At 41.7% G+C, this 20459-nt stretch overlaps 1 protein-coding gene across 2 annotated transcripts in view; it reads right to left on the reverse strand.

Annotated features, from left to right (window-relative positions):
- Positions 1 to 20459, reverse strand: part of FRY (FRY microtubule binding protein) — a 407062-nt gene that overhangs the window by 162394 nt on the left and 224209 nt on the right. For both annotated transcript variants that reach the window (XM_054718725.1, XM_054718726.1), the window contains exons 31-36: positions 20189 to 20360; positions 13736 to 13992; positions 12909 to 13055; positions 11753 to 11921; positions 10329 to 10419; positions 7179 to 7261 (exon numbers count right to left, since the gene is read on the reverse strand). In XM_054718725.1, the coding sequence (XP_054574700.1) occupies positions 7179 to 7261; positions 10329 to 10419; positions 11753 to 11921; positions 12909 to 13055; positions 13736 to 13992; positions 20189 to 20360 (919 nt within the window). The remainder of the gene's footprint in view (positions 1 to 7178; positions 7262 to 10328; positions 10420 to 11752; positions 11922 to 12908; positions 13056 to 13735; positions 13993 to 20188; positions 20361 to 20459) is intronic.

Here is a 20459-nt window from a genome sequence, read left to right on the forward strand (position 1 = left end):
AAAAGAAAAGAAAAAAATTGAGTAAGAAAAGGGAAGGGGAAAATGAGATATATGAATAAAACAATAGAGACTAAATAATAACAAGTAAATAAAGCAGATAAAGAAGATAAATAATAAAAGGAAAAAATGACCAGGCCAAGAAAAAAAAAAAAGGAAGAAAAAAGAGGAAAAGAAAAAAGAAAAAAGGAGAAAAGAGAAATAAAATGTGAAATGGCATTCATTTCAGAAACTGTCTGCCTTTGTCTTTTAGCAACCTGCTTGAAGCACCAAGGGATCCACAGTTTGTGTCTTATCTCCATAGGACTTGGCTCTAAAGCAAGTTTGTTAGCAGCATGGGGCCCAGGGCTGGATCAGCAAACTTCCCCAGGTTCCCTGAGGTCTGCCTCTGCCCACCTTTGCCTGCCAGCCAGCCAGCTGTCAATCTTCATCACTCAAAAATCTTTTCCTGAATGGGATTTAGGCAAAATTGAGAGTCTAGACCTCTGGGTTTCCTGTGAGGGGGAGGTGCTGGTTCAGATTTCAAGGAATGTGGTGGGTGTGTTTCCTTGTCCCAGAGCTGCTCCTCTGCAAGTGGCCCAAAATGTTACTCTGCCCTTGGCTTGGCAGAGACCCTTGTATGCAGTCTGGTGGGATCAGCTGGAAACGGAGTTTTGATTAGCTCTCCGGTGTGGGGAAAGTACCAATCAGGTTACCGGGATAGTGGGGCAGATGGCTCTTTCACCAATCCAGTCACTGATGCTCCCTGAGACTGTTCAAACCATCGGGTTGGCCTTTGCTTTTTTCTCCTCTGAAAAGGTAAGAATATAGGGGTGGCAGGCAGCGAAAGGTTGCCAGTTCGATTCTCAGTCAGGGCATGTGCTTGGGTTGCAGGCTTGATCCCTGGTAGAGGGTGTGGAGGCTATATCACCTAGGGTGGGTTTTCCTTTTTCTGTGATTTGGCTACTGGGAGCAGCTGGAGCCTTTCAGGGAAAATGGCTGTTTTGGCTTGGGGTGTGTGACCAAATGCAGGACTCCTGGCTGCTGCTTTTCCACGTCTCCCCACAATGCTTCCCACCCCAGTCTCGCCTCAGGCACCTGGAGTCCACACAGCCCTCCCTTCAGCAAAGCCTCAGGTGAATAGTTGCAAATGAAAACTCCTGTGTTCTGGGTAGAAAAACAAACCACCAAAAGCAGAAACTGAGGCTTTCTCTCACTGGGCTCCAGTCTACTGGGTTCCAGACTCTGAGGTGGCCAGCAGCCCTGCTGCCTTTCGTGGCTGGATGTTACCTGGGTTGCTGGTCTCATGTCTGGTGCTCCAGGCTGTGGAGCCCAGCCTGGGTTCCAGGCCTCAATCTTCTAAGGCAGTGGTTCTCAACCTTTCTAATGCCGCGACCCTTTAATACAGTTCCTCATGTTGTGGTGACCCCCAACCATAAAATTATTTTCGTTGCTACTTCATAACTGTAATTTTTCTACTGTTATTAATCGTAATGTAAATATCTGTGTTTTCCGATGGTCTTAGGCGACCCTGCTAGCGGTTCTCAACCTGTGGGTCGCGATCCACAGGTTGAGAACCGCTGCTGTAGAGCCTAAGACCATCGGAAAACACAGATATTTACATTACGATTCATTAACAGTAGCAAAATTACAGTTATGAAGTAGCAACGAAAATAATTTTATGGTTGGGGGTCACCACAACATGAGGAACTGTATTACAGGGTCGCGGCATTAGAAAGGTTGAGAACCACTGCTCTAAGGAAACAGACCCTCCCATAGCTCAGACCTCCCCTCTTACTCTCAGCCTGCCTCTGGAAGCTGGGTCAGCCCCTCTCATGACCTCTCCCTTCCCACAGGTCTCCAGGCGTTTTCTGTCCTTCCTTGATATAAGCATCCTCCTCAGCTGGACCTCAATTGGTCATTTCTGGAGTATGGTCCCAACTTTAGTTTTATTTCCAGTCTGGCCCTGAGAGGAGGTGCAAGAAAGGTCTGCCTATTCAGCCACCATTTTCTCAAATCCAGGAGTCTAAGTTTTAATGGGTGATAAACCTTACATTCTTCAGGAGGAAGGACTGTTCCTTTCTTGCTTCTTAAGAATGTGGCAGACCCTGGCTAGTGTGGCTCAGTTTTTTTGTCATTTTTACAGGCAGCGAAAGGTTGCCAGTTCGATTCTCAGTCAGGGGATATGCCTGGGTTGCAGGCTTGATCCCTGGTAGGGGGCATGCAGGAGGCAGTTGATTAATGTTACTCTCTCACATCAATATTTCTCTCTCTCTTCCTCTCTCTAAAAATAAAAAAAACCCACCTTTTCTTTAAAAGATTGTGGCAGAAATGTATGCTGAAGTAGCCAGCTAATCCTTATTTTTTTCTTTATGTAAATTTGGTCTCAGAATATTTCTGGAAGAATAATGTTTCAAAGAAGCCACTGCGATGACTGGCTTCCATTGTAGTCTCTAATCCTAGGCATGTGGCTACCCTATTCTGTAGCTTTATTCAGGTGCTGATTACTGTCCCTGTGCTACAGAGTTAATTTTACCAGATCATTCTCCCAAAGTTGGTTGCCTTTTAGATGGTGGCATTTGAACATCAGGACTTGGCCATTAAGTTTGGAGACATGCAAGCAAAAGTCATCTGTTCTAATTTCTTTGTTGGCAGTATAAGAGAGCACTTGATACATCCTATACAATGACAGTTAAAAATTACCCCCTTTTCTCCAAAGTAACAATCTCCAAAGTTCCTTCACAGTGTATCATCCTAAAGGAAATTTCTAGGTTTTCTCTTCTCCAAATGTCCATTCCAGCATCATATGTTCCAATTTTCTGAAAGTAATTTCTGTCTACTTAAAAAGGGCCTCCTGCCACTGTAGGTGTTTTGACAAGAAGAGTTGATCGCCTTTCCTTCTGTCCATTTTTCTTTCTGAGCTTCCACTGAATCCACCATAGGTCATTTAAGAACCTGCCATGTGCTCAAAACTCTCATAGCTGATTACATCAGTGGCAAGACATAACACATTGTCCTGTCTTGTTTGATCCTGGCAATGAGAGGCTCTAGCCTAGTGGACACTCATAATGAGTGTCTGGGAAGGTGATCACTTGGCCTTTAGACACAGCAGCTCTTCTGAATCTAGTTCTGATCAATCCAGAACATTTTTCCATTTGAATTACATGAACTGGCACTTTTAATTTTTTTCACCTAATTCTTTAGAGGTCTTTTCAAAAAGCCTCTTTCACTGGCATCATTTACTAGAACAATTTCTTCTACTACGTGTGTTGGTGAGCAATTAATGACACTATGGACAGTTGGTAGAAGTGTGCTCAAAGCCTCTTTGTAGAAAACAATTACCATACTGGGTGTAGGACCAGAGCAATACTTTAAAAAACACAGGTTCATTCAGGTGCCTTTCTCTATGTAAGCCTCTCAAGTGGCTTCCTTTCACATTCAAAATGAAATCCAAAATCTATACCATGGCCTTTCAGGCCTTACAAGATCTTCCTCCTATTCCTCCTTGGCTTCTCTCCCACTACCGCCCCGCCCCCTTGCTCAATCCACTCTACCATATTGGCTTTCTTTCTTTCTTTTTAAATATATTTTATTGATTTTTTTACAGAGAGGACGGGAGAGGTATAGAGAGTTAGAAACATCGATGAGAGAGAAACATTGATCAGCTGCCTCCTGCACACTCCCTACTGGGTATGTGCCCGCAACCAAGGTACATGCCCTTGACCGGCATCGAACCTGGGACCCTTGAGTCCGCAGGCCAACGCTCTATCCACTGAGCCAAACCGGTTAGGGCCATATTGGCTTTCTTGCTTCTCTGTGACCATGCTAGGCACTGTTCGGCTTCAGAGCCTTTGCATCTACTGTTCCTTGGGATTGCAGAGCTCTTCCTCATTAGCTGAGTGGCTTGGTCCTTTACGTCAAGCATGTCTCTGCCCAATATCACTTGATCGCAGAGGATTTCTGTGGCCACTACACTAGAATCAACCCCTGCCCCAATCACTTTCTGTTCCCTTGCCCTGCATTAGTTTTCCTCTGGGACACAGATCACAGTTACCATCAATGGCTGCCTCCCTAGCTCTAAAGAGCTGGGTGGGACCGCCTCTATTTTTTCATTGTTGTTTCCCTGTTACCTGGAACAGTATCTGGCACTTAGTAGAGAATTAATAAATATTTTTGAATGAATGAACTTCCTCAACTGTAACATAAACATAGCAACAAGTTTCATAGAGTTATTTCTTATAACACTCTCCATATAGGCCAGAGGCATTTAAGAGCAAGGGCATTTGGGGCCACTTGGTACTGCCCAGGTATGTGGCTTCAGATAAGCTGCTTAATCCGGGCACAGGTTTTAGTGTATTAAGAGAAAGGATGAATGATATCATCTTTAGGAAATTTCTCCCAAATATAGTTTTTCTTGGTTGCACTTTGGAAAGGTGGTGAGAAGTAGTTGATTCAACGCTGCTGGTCCAGAGTAGAAATGTTAGCAGAGCTGGAGGAGGGTGTATGACAACTGTGATTGTGAAATGGAGGCTCTGAACAAGGACATGCACTAGGACCAAGCATAACCCAATTCTCCCTCACCCCAGGAGAAAAAACTTACATAATATTGGTAAAAAGCTGCTTTATAGATGAGGGTGTCCATTTTACTCAAGGTGCTATCAGTTTGTGTGTGTGTATGTGTGTGTGTGTTGTGTGTGTGTGTGTGTGTGTTTTAACAGAAAATACACTAAGAGACTGCACACAGTCCTTCCTTTTGGATAAACCCAGCTTATACCATGAAGCTTTGGACAACTAGGTCTCTCCTGATGCCTTTGTAGTCTGCCCAGATCTGCTGATACCCTCAGGAATTCTGGGTAGAAATGATTGCCCTTAACATACACCAGATGCCTGGCCATAAGGTTTTGGAATTGAGTCTACTAAACTTTGCTTTTCTTGTGGCATAGGCTATATCCATGAATGTGTAGCTAGAACCAAAATTATATCAGGGAGGACCCATTTACCAAAGCCCTGAGTATTCCTTCCTATTAGACCTGCTGCTTCCTCTAAGACTGTGGTCGGCAAACTGCGGCTCGCGAGCCACATGCGGCTCTTTGGCCCCTTGAGTGTGGCTCTTCCACAAAATACCATGGCCTGGACAAGTCTATTTTGAAGAAGTGGCATTAGAAGAAGTTTAAGTTTAAAAATTTTGGCTCTCAAAAGAAATTTCAATCGTTGTGCTGTTGATATTTGGCTCTGTTGACTAATGAGTTTGCCGACCACTGCTCTAAGACAAAGTCAAGTCCTATGACTTGAACACCTGGAAAAAAAATTTTAGTATGTATTTTATGGCTTTTTGTGATGAGATCTGTTTGAGTAGCTTGATTTCATTTTCTTTTATAATGAGTAAACTAAAAGTAAAACTCTCAGAACCCAAACTACATGCTATGAACTCTAATCTCTCTGTTCAATAACAGTGATCATGTAAAAAATATTATTGATACTGACTCAATTGGGTTCAAACTCTGCAACAAAGTTTTCCCATTTTCTTTATATTGGTACAAAAAATTTATAAACATTTCTAGGTAAAATAGAAGCCATAATGATAATATTAGACTTTTAATTTCTTATCTGAATTCACTATCATATTTCCTCTTTATAAATACTTCTATAACTTCTTTCTTTTTGTCTCTAAAGTTAGTGATATGAGTTAATTATCATCTCACTTTATTATAATCATCTTTCACAATTCACTATTTAATAAATATAAGGAATGTGAGATTTTAATACCAGAGGACTGTAAAGATATATTTTTAAATGATTGATATTTTATTTAGTATAGTGTTTTTACCAAATTCTGTGTCCTGTACCCAGAACAAAGAGATACATTTTAAAGGAATCAGCTGGCCAAGGACAGTGATATTTCAATGTAAACTCTACAGCCAGAGTGTGTTATTTTTTGTTACATCACACCTGCCACGTACTGGGGGAGTACTTGACTGCTTAACATTTTCATGATTCATTTTTTCTGTCCTCAAATTTTGGGTTACAAAATATATAGTAACCAGACTTTTCTTGAACCAACAACTCTCCATTTCTTGGTACTATTCTCCCCATCTGTAAAATCTAGTCCCTCCTGGAACTCACAGCCTGTGCTCCTGAGACTTGGCTGTTGGGTTTGGATGGCACAGATACAGACCCTGATGGGGACCAGAAAGAAGGGAAAACACAAATAGCTTTATTTTACCTAAAACTAATGGTTCTAGTAAAAAGTTTTAAAGCTGCAACTTCACCTAAGTTAGAGTTTGATAATTATGTATGGATTTTAGACAATCCTCCCATTGGTATTTTGAAAGGCAGAGAATTTCCTATCTATGCAGTAAGAGGTAAAGAAGAGCAGCTGAACTGTGGTGCCATTAGGCCTACTCATCTCTTACCCCACTTTGCAAATTTCCCATAAAAACAAAACAATTTTAATGATAGCTACAAAGGCCCCAGGTACTGACTTACAAAATAAACCTAAATCATGAAATATCATATTTCTGACTTCCACCAAAATAGACAAATAAACTCCATCAGTTAGTTTACTGATTTCCTTAGCATACCTAAATGCCACTGGGAGTGTTCTTGATTCCAGAATTTCTGTGACTTGTGACCAAGTAACACTCTTTGCCTGCTCAGTATCTACAGATGCTGTCCAGGGCTCCAACAAAATCAGTGAATGCATTGCTTTTCGGTTTCTGTCAACTTTCCAAGGAACAAACGCATTTCTGTGATGACTGTATCTCCCATTTTAACATGGTTTTCATTTGGCTACCGAGACAATGCTTTTGAGAGACTTTGTGTGAAAAAGGACCTTTTCTGGGTGAGCTGATTCACAAAGCTTAAAGAGTAAATCCACTCCCATGATAACTGCAATACTGGTTTTCTAGTGAGACAATTTTTTACTAGCCTTTCCCCAACTGCATTACCAAGAAAAAAATGCCAAGAATATAAAAATACAGGTTTGGGTAAAAATTTGAATTTCTATAATTTTAATTTTACCTGCTTGGCTTTTTGTTATTTTTCAGATGCTGGCTCTATGCTCATCTGCATAGTGGGATTAATGATTGTTTAATGTTTATAGGACCCTTTTTAGCAATTAGAATAATAAAAATAAAAATACTCGTACTCCATTCTCCAATCATCTGGATTCCACTTGAAACCCAACACCTGGTGGTACTTACTTTTATCCTCATCATACGACCCTCCAGAGCTATTGCTGTACCTTGACTCCAGGCGAGTATGGGCTCTGATGACGTTACTAAACCTTCAAATACAAGAACAGCCATCATCAAATACTGCTGTGTGTGTATGTGCTATTTTCATAAACACATGCTATTATCTAGTGATTGAGTTTTTGGCAGCTAGTTCCAATGATGCTTTTCCTAAAGAAATACTGCAAAAATTGTATCTCAAACATTTATTTTTCCCTGGAGAGGTCTAGTGGTTGCTTTTGCTCATAAGCACAAGTTTAAACCTGGAACAGAAAAACATTTTAAGGTTATACTGAACTGGAGAATTATAACATTTGCTTGGAAATGAAATGGAGTGATACTGAATAATATACATCCCTTATTCACATGGTAGCCTGGCAGCTGGTAGGTGGTCAGTAACTAACTGATGCATGATTAAACATTGAAAATTGACAAGACATAAAAAAGTGGTTCATAATATATCTTGGAATTTACTGGCTTTAAAGTTTCTCTTAAAATGATCAGAGGGTTTAAAAAATATGTTTTTTAATTGATTTGAGAGAGAGAGAGAAAGAGAGAGAGAGAGAGAGAGAGAGAGAGAGAGAGAGAGAGAAACATCAATGTGAGAGAGAAACATCAATGTGAGAGAGAAACATCAACTGGCTACCTCCTGCACACCCCCTTACTGGGGATTAAGCCTGTAACCCCGGGCATGTGCCCTGACCAGGAATCACACAGGCAACCTTCTTTTAGTGCAGGGGTGAATACTCAACCAACTGAGCTATACCAGCCAGGGCGATTGGAGGGTTTTTAGAAAAAGGTAACTAGTTGGGTTGTAAAATAACCAGAGAGGCTCTTTCTGTCTGGTCTCTCTGTGGATTAAGAAGTAATGCCCTCCCCTCCCCACCCGTCAAAATGGTAGAAATATAGTAACTTCACACACATTACTCATTTTTGACATAAGCACTGTTTACTTTATGAATGAGGAAGCAGGCCAAGTGAAACAGCTTGTCCAGTGTCATGCAGAAGACAATGGCAGTGCAGAAATGCTTTTGGTTCCAATGAGAGAAGGCAAGACATGGGATTTTAGGATCAAACTCTCACTAGCTCTATGACCTTGGCCAAGTCCTTTATCTTCATGGGGACCCTGTTTTGAAACCTGGCAAAATGTAATACTAATACTACTTCACCATTTATTTTGTTGGGGTTGTAGAAATCAAAAGAAATGATACGAGAATGTTTCCAACACTGTGAGGTACCATCAAACTCTGAGGTACTAATTATTATATTTAATAATAATATAATAATTATTTCTAGATTTCTAGAATGCTTTTTCCTCTTCAGGGCACCAAAGAGTTTTAAGCCAATAGCATTTGAATATCATCTGGAGATCTATAATATGTATGCAGCCAAAACAAACAACTAAGGCAATCAATAAGTATCTGGGAAACTCAAGCCAAAGTAGGAGTGTGCCCCTACATTGCTGACTGGATATTCTGCACTAATTGTCAGCAGGTCAACACCCTGTTTCACTCTAGCTGTCCTCACCAGTGCATGGGGCAAGAGTGATGTTTCAGGGAAAAGTGCTGGATGTGCCATTATGAGCCTACCTTGTCCCAGGTGTGCATTTGTGACCGGATTTGCCAAATAAGTAAATGCACGATTTATAGTGACTGTAAAGGCTATAATGATTTTTGTTTTATTTATTTCTTAGATACTTGTAGCAGCTTTTATTTTCTCCCGAAACATCCATCTTTCCCCCAGTCACTCTATATTTCAAACATTCTTCATTGTCCTATCTTTTGGGCTATTACTTTGTGAATCCATAAAACAGAAACTCAAGGACATCTGCTTAGTTTCATACAAATCGGGCCACATAATTGGCTCTTAGGGAATTGAAAAAGTGACAACCTGTTACCTTCTGAAATTCTTTAATCATATTTATTCTGATAAAGGCAAAGTAAAAAACCGTGTATGAAGAGCCAAGAGATCATTCAGCAATAGGGAAGCGATCTAGCAGCACACATGCTGAGGCATTTGATAGTTTAAAGGATGAGCTTGCACAACTCCAGGGCAGTCAGCCTGATGGCAGGTACTTTCTCACTTGTAGCCCCTGCTGTGTGTCACGCCCAGGACAGAATCGAGGACAGCCATGAGGCCTGCAGGGGCATTCTGGGCTGAGGTATTTTCATTATTTAATCCATTGCATTCTCTCCAATAGGAATTTATATCTCATCCTTGTTACTTCAGTGAAAGTGCTCCCCATTCCTTTTCACTAGAAAATGCTCAGCTCTAAAGTGTTTTCAACTCCATGGAATCATCCTAATTTTTTCTTAAAATATATTTTATTGATTTTTTACAGAGAGGAAGGGAGAAGCATAAAGAGTTAGAAACATTGATGAGAGAGAGACATCAATCAGCTGCCTCCTGCACACCTCCTACTGGGGATGTGCCTGCAACCAAGGTACATGCCCTTGACCGGAATCGAACCTGGGACCTTTCAGTCCACAGGCTGACGCTCTGTCCACTGAGCCAAACCAGTTAGGGCATCATCCTAATTTTTAATTTGAGTCCTGTTGATCTCTTTTGGTTGTGTCTCTGTTCTTCACAATCAACTAGGGAACAATGATCCAGATTTTATTTACTTCTGAGTAGGTCCTGGGCAATTAAAGGCATGTGGGCAAAATAAATATTATCAAACAGCCTATAGGAAGGGGATTAAGACTTATTTGAGCAGAGGAAGACAGTGTTCTTGGTAAACCAAGATGTGACAAAGTAAAGGTGAAATAAGAAATATGATATTTCATAGAATTCACTTCAAGACCACTACTCTATCGCTAAGAAATTATTCAATACTCAGATTTGAAAATTTCACATGAAATTCCCTCTAATTCCAGATGGTCTTTGCAAGTAGCAGGACAGCTCATGGTTTTTTTTTTGGTCCTAAGAGAAGTGAGGTTCAGCTCAGGAAGAAATTGTTATCTTCAGGGATATACAGAGCAGAGATAGCAAGTCAATCATAGTTTCTAAGAATAAAGAAGGATTTCTATGTGTGTGAATTTTATAAAGCCTACAAACTTTTATTGATGCCTCTGTATACTCTACAGTTAAATTGGATATCAAGCCAATTTGTGAACCAACCTCTCATCAGACTCTTTCAAGATCTTGCCCTCCTCAGCATCTGGGAAACTGTCCTGGCCGGCAACCACTGTGTTGCTGCTGGAGGTGGTTCCTGTGGATTAGAAGACACTTAGAAAAAAAAAAATACAGGTGGAGGGGGTCAAAGTCAAGTCTCAATATTCCAGGAAAGGATTTCCTGTGAAATTTCATGTTTGAAGGATGCCTTCTATTTTCTGTACAATCTCAGACATTCTAAACAAACTCCAAGCCCACTCCACTGAAATAGGAGAATCCCAGACATCTGTTATAGTCAAACCTAATTCCTGGACTCTCCTATAAACTGAGGTTACAACATTCTTGAAAACTTTTCTTAGGTAATGAGCTTATTTGCAATGGCCGTCCCTGCTGTTAGCTGCTTTAGCACTTCTGGGTCCAGGAGTTATTGAGCTAATGTTAGTGAAACAAGTCCAAGTTTCTAGAGTGTCTGACATCTAGGCTACTGCTTGTCTGCAGGAATGCTGCTTTGGCAGCTAGATGTGGGGAAAACAGAGGGCATGAGAGACTAGGCCAGGAGAGAGATTTGAAAGCAGTGGTGATATTAGATAAACCAAAACAGAGCTGGCTTCAATGAATTTGAGGAGGACTGTATATATTTCATAAAATGATGCTGAAAGGCCAATTTATGGAAAGTGGTAATATTGTTAGAGGCATTTTAGTCAATTCTGAGAGAATATTCACCAAGGGAATCCCATAAACACAAGATGGAAGGTGCAGACTGAGATTCCTAAGTGATGCTGTGTCCTACCTGGGATCAGCCTAAAGTATAAAGCTCTGGGCATGTGAATACTGGGCCACCAATTGTCAGTTATGCTTACAAAATCATTTCATTAATCTCAGCTATTCTCAAGCCATCTTTCTTTTTTTTTAAAGTTATTGTTCAATTACTATTGACATACAATTTTATATGTTTCAGGCATACAACATAGTAATTAGACATTTATATACCTTATGAAGTGATCACCTCAGTAAGTCTACTACCCAGCTGACACCATACATAGTATTTACAATACTATTGACTATATTCCCTATGCTGTACTTTACATCCTTGTGACTGTTTGTAACTACCAATCTGTACTTCTTAATCACTTCACCTTTGTCACCTAGCCCCCCCTACCCTCTGGCAACCATGAGTAAGCTCTCTGTTTTGTTTATTTGTCTATTTTGTTTTTAGATTTCACACATAAATGAGATTATATAGTATTTGTCTTTGACTGACTTGTTTCACTCAACATAATGCCTGCTAGGTCCATCCATATTGTCACAATTTAAACCACCTCTTAAATGAAAATACATGCCAGAATCAGAAGTAGCAACACACTCGTATCCTTTCAGTGTCCACACAAAGGAACATCAGAGACCCAGGACAGGCTGTCCACCGGCCCTACCAGAGGCTGCTGTGGAGACCTTGCTGCTGGCAGCAAAGTGGTAGAACGGTGGGTTGTCACAGTGCTGGACGATGGGGTTCACGGGCTCCGTCTGCTGCAGCTCAAAGAGCAGCTCTTCCATGGTTTGAATGGTGTTGTTACGGCACAAATATATCACCACCTTTTTAATCTAAGGAGAAAAACAGAACACAGGTCATTTCAAAGAGCCTTGTCCACAGTAATGCCAGTGGGTTGGCAGCAAAGATTATAACCCACTCACTTGCATGAAGTGTTATCCCCAGGAGCTACCACCTTGGTAGCTGATCTTCCTGCTGCCTGGAGACAATCCTAGTGTCTGGATTAAAACTCACCCTCTCTATAGCACATCTGATGGGAGTGTGGGTCAAAGGTCTTACCCTTCCTAATGGCTGAGTTTACAAAAGTTACTTTTGGGGCTCCTGAAATCTAACCAAAAGCAAAAAACATGTCATCTAAAGTTTTATCTTGAGAAAGGATTTCATTTATATAAACCATGGGGAAAAACCTGAGAGCTATTTTTTGTTTAAAAAGGAATCTGGTCCCCTGCTATTCTCTTCTCCCCTAGAAACAAATGAATTTTAGCTGTTTGGATGATTTTACATTTTAAAAATAACTGATAACTCTGGAATAAAGCTCTGTGCTACGGGAGCCCTCAGAGTCAAACCTGAGGTGCGGAAACTGCAATGAGGCTGATGGAGCTTAAAACAGCAGGTGGGCCCAGGATCTCTCAGGAAACAGCCATACACACATGCCAAGTGAGTTAGGGCTTAAAAATGCTGTCGTTGTTGATGATCATGTCACTTTTTACTACAAGCACTATATACTGGGCATCTCAGAAAGATTTCTCTCTGCTTAGATTTATCTTCTACCAACTAAATTTGATGAGAAAAATCTGGGTATTCTGCATTTTTATTCTGTTTTAAGAGCATCAAAATGTAAGCATGAAATATTTTTATTAGAAATAATATGCTTTACTTAGTTTCTCTTACATAATGGGTCCAATGTTTATAGAAGGCAGCCTCAGTAACTGATAAAAGAACATCTCTATTTTACTTGGAGCAAAGGGCACATTCTGACTTGTGCTTGCAGATGGAGCCACCAACAAGATAATGCCTGCTGAGAGCCCAGGGAAACTTACATAGGGCAGGAGAAGCGTATCACTGCTAACCCCACACAGGCTGATGAGGAACTGCAGGGTGACCCTCAAGTTGTTACTCCACTTCTCATTGTTGGCTAGAGCATTCCAAACATTTTCCATTTCCGGTCCGGGAACTTCATCTCCATACTGCGACAAACAAAAGCAACACTGACCCAGGAGATATGGGGAAAACACAGGGGTGCAAAATGTTTGATTAAAAGTTCTTTTAAGGGTCATGGCTATCTCAAAACCATAGAAGGGGACACATGGCCATCCATCCAAAAGATGCCACTTTCAGCAATTTATAACACACAAATTAGTAATGCACAATGCTTATTCATGTGATTAAAAACGTTAGACTTCTTATTTTATAATTTTTAAAACTATGGTAAAATACATGTAACATAAAGTTTACCATCTTAAACATTTAAAAAAATATATATTTTTATTTATTTCAGAGAGGGAGGGAGAGGGAGAGCGAGATAGAATATCAATGATGAGAGAGAATCACTGATCAGCTGCCTCCTGCACAGCCCCCACTCGGGATCGAGCCTGCAACCGGGCATGTGCCCTTGATTGGAATCGAACCCGGGACCCTTCCGTCCACAGGCCGACATTCTACCCACTGAGCAAACCCGGCTAGGACTTAACCATTTTTAAGTGTACAGTTGGATGGCATTAAGTACAGTCACACTGTGGTGCAGCCATCACCATCACCCTGTTCACGTGATTTTTAATGACAAATGCCACTCCCTGGGTTTGCAGCCTAGGGTTTGATGAGCCCAGATTTTCTGGGACGATGGAGCCATGTTATGGGGGCACGATACCTTGGCCGTCATGTACATGAGGTTATTCAGGACTAGAGATGTAGCTTCTGGGGAGCCCCAGCCATTCCCTTTCAGCCCATGAGAAGTGGTCACTTCTCCTTGCTGGTTCTTGCTGTCATCCTCTGGACTACTGGGACTCGACCCCGGGAGGAGGAGTTTGCTGTCCACCAGCTCGATGTTGTGCAGCCAGGGTAGCAGGTAGGTGAGCATAATCTGACGCCCGTTTGGGTGCGTTGTGGGGAACCTCTGGCTTACCTCTAAAGAGAAGGGTGGTGATGGAGAGCCATGTGTTATGGCATTCAAATAAACTAAAATATTAACACTACTGACAGATAGCACAGGGCACTTGCATACACAGCAGCTCTGCAAGGCCATGAAATCTTAAAACTGATGCTTGTCCTCTAGCCTTTCCCTTCAAATCTGGTGCCCTGTGGGGGAAAGTGAGAGAGCACAGTGGGAAGAGCATGGCTCGGTGAGAGTGGAGTGAGGGGGAGGCCCCCTGAGTTCAATCCATTGCTGATAGAAGAGGTACATTGGAGTGGACAGAACAAGGGACTTGAGACCAAAAGGACATGTGATTAGATCCAGTACCTCCACACACTAGCTGCACGAGACTCTGGGTTAGTTACTTAACTTCTCTGTTCCTCCGTTTCCTCATCTGTCAAATGAGGCCACTGGGTTCCACATTGGGCTATTGTGAGGATTAAATACAGAATCATAATGTTATGTAATATGCTCAGCATGGTGCTTGTTATTTTGTAGGCTCTAAATAAACAGTGGTTACGACTATTAGAACAGTGGCTGTCTTTCCACTGCACCAATATCATACCAACAGAGCATCTTCTATGCACTATTAGCTGTTAAAAAGTGGGATGGGAGTCTCTGGGAAAAATCCATCCAGTGTGCAAACTCCTGTCCATGAAGTCCACTTGAAAACTGCCAACTATGTGGAAGCTGCATGCTCAATGTTCTGCTTCATTACATAAATGAATCAAAGGTTGAAACTATGTGTGCAGCCCAGTCATTTCACTACAACTTTCTCTGATAGCATATTGCATGTGTTCACAGCCAGAGGCATTTTAATTTCATAACCTGAATGAGCTTTCTATAGAAATAAAAGGACAGCTTTATGCATGTGCTGCAAGAGCTAAGATAACCTCTGATTTCTACCTTCTGGAAAAGAAATCTTTTCCTCCTAAGGAAAATGAGAAAGCTAATCTGATGCACTTACTATCTGGCATGGGAGGGGACCTCATTTAGAGAGCTCATGGCTGTTAAGAAATAGAACAGCACAGATGACAAGAATTACACCAAGAAAACCCACTGGATTCCTGACACTATAGCTTTAACTAATTTTGCCCTTTTCCTAAAGTTACAATTACAATTTTTTACTTTGAAGATTAAAAGTATACATATTTAATGCTGTGCCACAAGAATCAGACAGTGTTAAGCTGTTATGTTTTACATGGGTCAAAATTTACTAAATTTTTAAACTTTATGGATGTGATGACTAATGTTATGGACTTCTATGACACATGTTCAGATCCTTGTAAAATCAGAACAGTCATTCATTCCAACACACTGGGCCTTTTCTAGGTGCAAGGCCATGTGCTTGGTGGAGAGAGGAGACTGAAGCCTCAGTTCCAGCCCTGAGCAGGAGGTTATGTTCATGGATAACTCTGGGGTAAGGTAGAAAGTGACAATGACACACAGAGGCTCAAACAGTGTGCTTTGGGAGTTCAGCAAAGGAAAAGGATTTCTAGTTACAAAGAATCAGAGCCCTTTTATGGCAAAAGAATGACTTAAACTCCGCTGGAAAGGATTGAGACTTTGGAAGGAATAAACTTTTCAATCACAAGGACAGCCACTATTAGGAGACATATGTAAAATTTTAGACAATAATAAAAAAAAGAATACCTGTCATCTTTAACAGTGGTATGAAAGCCTAGATTTTTTGGGGAGGGAGAGAGAGAGAAATGTCACTGTATGAGAGAAACATCTATTGGTATCTCCTGTACGCGCCCCCACTAGGGACTGGGTATGTGCCAACCTGGGTATGTGCCCTGACCGGGAACTGAACGGGCTACTTTCTGTGCATGGGAAGATGTTCCAACCAACTGAGCCATGCCAGCCAGGGTGGTCTATAGACTTTTTGTAGACACAATCACCTTCTAACATATCACAAAATCCACTTATTTATTTATGATGTTAATGCATCTTGTCTGTCAGACAATCAGAGAGGATGGGATGTTGGTCTCAGGTACCCCAGGCACCTCCATCAGGGCCTGGATTGTAGAGGAGTTTTTGAAGGAAATAGAAGAAAAAAATGCCACAGATATGCAAACAACTCTCCCATTCACCTCTCCAGAAACAAATTAAATAAAATGTGAGACGATGTCAGTGAACTGCTATATAATACATTTTCCAGCTCCTTTGGGAAGGACCCAAACAACTTGGCTGGCTACTGACAAGGAATTAAGTCATTTGAAAATATCCTATCTAATAAAAGAGTAATATGCAAATTGACCATCACACCAAGGCACAAGATGGCCGCCCCCATGTGGTCAAAGATGGCTGCCACAAGATGGCCACCACAAGATGACCTGCAGGGGAGGGCAGTTGTGGGAAGTTAGGAGTGAACAGGCCGGCAGAGGAGGGCAGTTGGGGGAGACCAAGCCAGCAAGGGAGGGCAGTTGGGGGGACCTAGGCCTATAGGGGAGGGCAGTTGGGGGGCACCAGGCCTGCAGGGGAGGGCAGTTGTGGGCAATCAGGCAAGCAGTGAGGGCAGTTAGGAGTGATCTGGCTGGCAGAGGAGGGCAGTTGGGGGGACCAGGACTGCAGGGGAGGGCAGTTGGGGGGGACCAGGACTGCAGGGGAGGGCAGTTGGGGGGGCCAGGCCTGCAGGGGAGAGCAGTTGGGGGTACCAGGCCTGCAGGGGAGGGTAGTTGGGAGCCAACAGTCCTGGGTTGTGAGAGGTATGTCCGACCGCCCGTAAATGGGCGGTCGGACATCCCTCAAGGGGTCCCAGATTGGCGAGGGTGCAGGCTGGGCTGAGGGACACCCCTCCCCCCCCGTGCACAAATTTCATGCACTGGGCCTCTAGTAGGTAATAAAAATCTCACCACAGGGTTTTAAATAGTAAAGGCAGTAAAAAACAAGAGCTATTATAACCACCTTTTAAAAAAATTATTTCTAAAATGTTACTCCTCATAAACCAAAATTTTCAAAAGTCAATTCTTGAAGAAAACCTGCTTGCAACTCATCATATGAGCTTCTTTTCTTGTTAAACTTGCCATACTACTTATTTCCTCTCTCCTCAAGTTCAGACTCTCTCCTCTACTAGCTTCTCCCACTCAGTTAATAAACTTGCTAAAATAAAACCTCACTCATCCTCTGACTCTGCATCCCCCATAGCCCCACCCTCCCTCTTTCCTTCTTTCTCAGCCACACAGCTGAGATCTGGCTCCTGCTGCTATATCTCCAAGGAAACTACTGACAGTTACCAATGAATTGAGAAATCCAGAGGGTAATTTTAGATCTTATCTTTTGGGATCTCTCTATTCCATTCAAGGCTGTGGACTGTTTACTTCCTCCTCATAAATCTTCTTTCTCCAGGTTTGCATTAAAATCACCTAGACAGTGGGCCTAGGTCTTCTCTCTCAATGTGCCTCCATGCCCTCCCTCACCCTTCCTTCCTTGACTCAGTGCTTGGAAATTGGGTGTCCAGGTTCTTTCTCTCACTCTGGGCTCTGTCCAAACACAATCTCATCTGCTCCCTTGGTTCTAAATCCTTCCGTTCCTCTATGAGGTGCTAGTACTGGCCTCCCCTTGACACTGGTCTGTCTATACAGAGACCTACACTCAGTATCCCAAGTTGAGCTCATGTTCCACACTTCACCCTAAACCTCCTGTTCTCCCTGAATGGCTCTCAAGATGGGGTCATCACCACTGGCCCCCAGATTCATACAGGCACTCTCTTTTGTGTGCTCCACCCAAGATTCATCGCCCTGGTCTCTCCTCTCCACTTGCTCTGGGCTGTCTTAGTTCCAGCCTTCATAACTTCCTCCTTGGATGACTGTCATCACTTCTCAGCTGGTCTCCTCTCTCTAGACTGCATGTCCTCTACTGTTCCCTCCACACTATAGCCCATCTTTCTAAAATGCATTCTTGTTTGAAACTGATCAGTGGCTTTCAAAACCCAAGCACCTTGCCTGGATGCCCTCCCTGTTGTTCACAGGGCTCTGAGGGGTTTCAAGAAGGACATGGAGATCACTGGCCTACACAGTCTTTAGGGAGCAATACAAGGCTTTCCAAGATTTGACTCCTGCTTCTATCTGTCCATGACTTTCCCCTGTCCCTGTATATATATTATGTTAGCCAATTGACCACTATATAGTCTCTCAAATACAACCTGCTATTTGACACCTCTGAGTTCAAGCATACAACATTTCATTGGTCTCTAATGCTTACCTGCTTACCCACATAATGTCAACTATTTGTCTGCCTTGCAAATTTCTACTTCTTTTGAACATCAGCTCAGACATCACATTCTCTGGGAAGTCTTTTCTGATATTCCTGGCCCAATAATTGATCACCTCTTCATCTTCCAGCAGAATGTGCTTTATTTATTGCAGTTTCTGAACTGTATCACAGCTATACAATTGTAAGCCTTACTTTATTACTAGATTATGATGAACCTTTGATGGGAGAGACTGTTTTATTTACCACTGTATTCTGAGGACTCTTGGTTGAAGTAAATAAAAATAAAATTTACTTTTTGAAGGAGAGAATTAATTTATTGAAAAGGATTTTCTTGGGTGAAGAGATTAATCAAATAGCATATATGCATAGCCTGTGGATACAGACAACAGTGTGGTGATGGACAGAGGGAGGGGGTGGAGGATGGGAGAAGGTAGGCAAAGGAGGGGAAAATGGGGACATTTGTAATAGAGTCAATGATAAAAAAGCCTTTTCTTGAGTCCCCCCCCCCCTCCACACCACACACACACACACACACACACACACACACACACACACACACTGTTTTAGGCACCCTGTGAGGATGTGGCTCACTCTGTCTCAGGTAGATGGAGAGGTTTTACAAAGTAGTAGATTTTAAATAGATTTTAAGGATGATTATGAATTAGGGAGAGGGCCATTTTTAGCAGAGGAAGCAGTATGAACAGAAGCAAGGATTACCTGAGAATGAAATAAAGGTTTGTTGGGTAAAAGGCAGAAAGCAAGTTTGGAACAGGAGGTGTCTTATAGGTGAAGGTGTTCCAATTTTTTAGCACTAGCTTTGGGGAAAGATGTCTCGATTTAATTCTGACTTGGCTGCTTCCTTCATTATATGGTTTTGAGCAAATTACTGAACATCTCTAAGCATTAGCTTCTCATCTGTAAAATAGAAATGATGATTCCAATGGTAGTGGTGATGGTGACAATCCCATGTCAGGACTGGGCTAATAGCTTGATTATTATTAGCTCATTTTAATATTCACATCCTACGAGGTAATTTTTGTTGCAGACAAAGAAACAAAGTTTAGAGGCCCTGTGACTTGCCTGTGGTCTGGCAGCTAGTGCATGGCCGGGCCAGTGATTAACCCAGGCTGCCTGACTCTAGAGCTTCACTTCTCAGCTCTACTCATGGGGTCTAAGATTTAATTATAAGTGAAATGTGCCTAGAACAGAGCCTGGCACATTAACTACTCAATAGATAGAAGCTGTTATTAGCAATTTTTAGGACAACTGGGCAGACACATTTGAGTTAGGAAGTGCTGTATATATTTGATTTTGCTTTGCAGGTGGATGGCAGTCAGGGGTGTTACAGGTGGGGCGGGCCAGGGGCAGGACTCATGAGGGTTTGGACTAAGGCAGTGGAGATGTAGACAAAGGAGATGAATTCAAGATACCAAAGTCAGCCTCCCCTCAAGGTACTATGTGTGCTCAGGCAAAACTTAATTGACCAATACAATTTTTAAAATTAGATTTATAAAAAAATTATTTGCAAAGATGACTTGCATAGATGTGCCAAATATAAAACTCTCAACAATTCATATATGTAGCAACATACAAGCTACAAATCACCTTTACTGTTGCCACCAGCAAACAATTTGCAGCAATTATATGTGTTAGAAGTTACACCACCCATATTTTGTTTCTTTAGAAAATTTTACATAGACAATCTTGTTTGTAAAAACATTATTAATCTAAGCATCTTTGCATTTGTCCCATGTTTATTTATACCTACACTGTTTTAGATAAACAGACACTTTTACATTTAAAGGCACTCTAAAATTTACTTTTGTATGTAACTGGACTTAAATCCATAATAATTTTGATCTATAAATTTAGCACCTGTAAGTATGACTCTAAATTGGCATTAAAATTTAAAAAGCAAGATTAATTAGAGCAGAAAGGATCACACGTGTCATCACTGATTATTTCTGGTACCTGAGAAGAGCGGGAGAGTGAGCTCGGGATACATCCTGGCCAGTTCACACGACAAGAGGGCTAGTGACATGCTGTAGAGGGGTGGCAATGGGCCGTGGGTTCCATAGAGAATACTGCCGGGTCTTTGTTCAGCTACTTTCTTTGAGTAAACAAAAAGCTTTGCTTCAAGGATCTATGAAGAGGTAGGAAAGTAAGAAACAATACAGAAAAATATTGGCTACATCAGGAGCATTTCTATTTAATAAAGGTTCAAAGTAAACTAATAAATATA

The sequence above is a fragment of the Eptesicus fuscus genome, chromosome 7 (genome assembly GCF_027574615.1).
Source record: "Eptesicus fuscus isolate TK198812 chromosome 7, DD_ASM_mEF_20220401, whole genome shotgun sequence".
NCBI lineage: Eukaryota > Metazoa > Chordata > Mammalia > Chiroptera > Vespertilionidae > Eptesicus > Eptesicus fuscus.